The sequence below is a fragment of the Salvelinus alpinus genome, chromosome 4 (assembly GCF_045679555.1).
Source record: "Salvelinus alpinus chromosome 4, SLU_Salpinus.1, whole genome shotgun sequence".
NCBI lineage: Eukaryota > Metazoa > Chordata > Actinopteri > Salmoniformes > Salmonidae > Salvelinus > Salvelinus alpinus.
Window position 1 is genome coordinate 26,910,175 of NC_092089.1, and position 3,501 is coordinate 26,913,675.

General features: G+C 45.6%; 1 protein-coding gene across 1 annotated transcript; it reads right to left on the reverse strand.

The window, feature by feature from the left end:
• Positions 1–2,380: 2,380 nt before the first annotated feature.
• Positions 2,381–3,022, reverse strand: LOC139572550 (uncharacterized). The gene has a single exon (XM_071395262.1). The coding sequence runs from the start codon at positions 3,020–3,022 to the stop codon at positions 2,381–2,383; it is 642 nt and encodes a 213-aa protein (XP_071251363.1).
• Between the last annotated feature and the right edge of the window lie 479 nt (positions 3,023–3,501).

Here is a 3,501-nt window from a genome sequence, read left to right on the forward strand (position 1 = left end):
ATCTATCTATCTATCTATCTATCTATCTATCTATCTATCTATCTATCTATCCCTCCATCCATCCCTCTATCTATCCCTGCATCCATCCATCCCTCTATCTATCCCTCCATCCATCCCTCTATCTATCCCTCCATCCATCTCTCCAACTATCCCTCCATCTATCCCTCCATCTGTCCCTCCATCCATCCATCCCTCCACCTATCCCTCCATCCATCCCTCTATCCCTCTATCCATCTATCTATCTATCTATCTATCTATCTATCTATCTATCTATCTATCTATCTATCTATCTATCTATCTATCTATCTATCTATCTATCTATCTATCTATCTATCTATCCCTCCATCCATCCCTCTATCTATCCCTCCATCCATCCATCCCTCTATCTATCCCTCCATCTATCCCTCTATCTATCCCTCCATCCATCTCTCCAACTATCCCTCCATCTATCCCTCCATCTGTCCCTCCCTCCATCCACCCATCCCTCCATCCATCCCTCCACCTATCCCTCCATCCATCCATCCATCCATCCATATATCCCTCCATCTATTCATCCATCCATCCCTCCATCCATCCCTCCATCCATCCCTCCATCTATCCCTCCATCTATTCATCCATCCATCCCTTCATCCATCCCTCCATCCACCCCTCCATCTATCCCTCCATCTATCCCTCCATCCATCCCTCCATCTATCCCTCCATGTAACAGTAGTGGTGTTAAGGTTGGTCCAGTAAAGTGCTATTCCACTGCTATTCCACTACTGTTAGACTGGGTTAGACAGGGTTGGTCCAGTAAAGTGCTATTCCACTACTGTTAGACTGGGTTAGACAGGGTTGGTCCAGTAAAGTGCTATTCCACTACTGTTAGACTGGGTTAGACAGGGTTGGTCCAGTAAAGTGCTATTCCACTACTGTTAGACTGGGTTAGACAGGGTTGGTCCAGTAAAGTGCTATTCCACTACTCTTAGACTGGGTTAGACAGGGTTGGTCCAGTAAAGTGCTATTCCACTACTGTTAGACTGGGTTAGACAGGGTTGGTCCAGGCTGGTTGTATGTTGATTGTCATGTTTTACAGGATATTATTACTGTCATATTATTACTGTCATTCAATCCCACATATTCTTTAACCATGTGTCTTTAGAAAAACTGTGAAATTGTGATAAAAGATTATTTTAAAAATCCTGATGAAAATCCTGTGTTTCTATGTCAATTTTTTGTTTGTTATAATTCGGTCTTCTGTGATATAAAGTGTAATATTGGGATGCAAACTCAGAATGTAATACATTTCAACTCTATATCTGACATTGTACAGGTGTCTTCTTTTTTAAAAGCCCATAACCATGTATGTGAGGTGTATACTTTTGTTTCAAAGCATATTTGTTTAAGACTAACAAGAATCACACTGTGTGACCCTGATTTAGCCCACTGCAGTAATTAAGGAGCTACAAATGTCCATGCTGAGACTGTTGTGGTAATATTAGGTCAAACTTAAATCGAAATGTTCTTGAAGTCTTCTGAGGACTTCCAAGACAAGGTAAAATGTATATTGTGTGAACATCAATGGAATATTATATTGAACCTAAACAAATTTGCTATGAACGTCATAAAAACGGACTTATTTGGAAATTGTGCAACATTGTGGGAATGCTCTCTGCAACCTATGTGAATATCGTAAGAATATTCTTGCAACTCCCATAACTTAATGAAAAGTTCTGGAAACCTTTAAAGAACTTAACATTACTACAACATTATAGGAATGTCCTGTGCAACCTAACTTAAACATTGTATGAATGTCATCACAACTGAGCATATTTAGTGTTTTGGGAACCTATGTCTTGTAATGTAGCCACACTGTTCGCACAACCTAATTAAATGTTCTGGGAACCTTTAAAGTCCTCAAAAAGTATGTTCTGTCGACATTCTTGCAACATCAAAGGAATGCTTTGTGCTCCCTGATACAACATGTTTCAAAATGTCAGCACAACTGGACAGTTGTAGTGTTCTGGGAATCTCCTGGCACATCACCATAATGTTCCCCTAACATAAAGAAACATTCTGAGAGCCTTTAAGGAACAGATGAAATGTGTTCCGGAAACGTTCTTGTAACATCAGGTGAATGTTTTATACAAACATTCTAGAATCATCAGCATGACTGGACAGTTTTTGTGTTATTAGAACATTTGTAGCGACCGAACAAATGTTCTGGGAACTTTCCCAGAGGCAAGTAGCTGGTGTGTAGTGTGAGTGGTGAAGACTGTGATGGAAATGTTGAAACAGGAGCGTTGGGATGCCAGGGATGGCGGACAGCTTGGGAGAAAGGGAGAGAAAGTGAGATGGGAAGAGATGGAGGGAGTGGGTGAAGAGACATTCCGTTTCTCTGTCACCTCTCCGGGGCAGTTCTGCTGGGGAGAGAGGGGTTAAGGGTACTTGGGGAAGAGGGGTAGGGTGCTTGGGGAGAAGGGGTAGGGGGCTTGGGAAAGAGGGGTAGCGGCTTGGGGAAGAGGGGTAGGGTGCTTGGGGAGAAGGGGTAGGGGGCTTGGGGAAGAGGGGCGGGTGCTTGGGGAAGAGGGTTAGGGGGCTTGGGTAAGAGGGGTAGGGTGCTTGGGAAAGAGGGGTAGGGTGCTTGGGGAAGAGGGTTAGGGTGCTTGGGGAAGAGGGGTAGGGTGCTTGGGAAGAGGGGTAGGGTGCTTGGGAAATAGGGGTAGGGGGCTTGGGGAGAGGGGTAGGGTGCTTGGGGAGAGGGGTAGGGGGCTTGGGGAGAGGGGTAGGGGGCTTGGGGAGAAGGGTAGGGGGCTTGAGGGAGAGGGTTAGGGGGCTTGGCGAGATGGGTAGGGGGCTTGGGGAAGAGGGGTAGGGGGCTTGGGGAGAGGGGTAGGGGGCTTGGGGGAGAGGGGTAGGGGGCTTGGGGAGAGGGGTAGGGGGCTTGGGGAATAGGGGTAGGGGGCTTGGGGAAGAGGGGTAGGGGGCTTGGGGAGATTTGAGCTGGTATGGTGCTGCGTCTGGAGATCTGTCTGAATCCCATCTCAGCATGATAAGAAAATCTGCCCGTTTTACACACGCACGTCGTGTACAGCTAACCTTTTGGGGACACACAATTCAGTTCCATTCAAAATCCTATTTTCCCTAACCCGTACACTACGTAACCCTAATCTTAAACCAAAAACCTAACCCGAACCCTAAGCGTAATTCTAACCTTAACACTAAACCCCCTAGAAACAGCTTTTGACAAACAAAATCTCCCCGGTTCGTCAAATTTTTGTTTGGTTACTATTCTTGTGGGGACTTCTGGTTAAACACGTCCACGTCCACACACACACACACACACACACACACACACACACACACACACACACACACACACACACACACACACACACACACACACACACACACACACACACACACACACACACACACACACACACACCAGCTATCGGTCACTAGTTTACACACATTCACACACAGCCAAACAATCTGTTCACTCCAGCTTTTAGCAAGCTG

Coding starts and splice junctions, on each gene's coding strand:
- LOC139572550 (XM_071395262.1), bottom strand. CDS start 3,022: ATGGGATTCAGACAGATCTCCAGACGCAGCACCATACCAGCTCAAATC.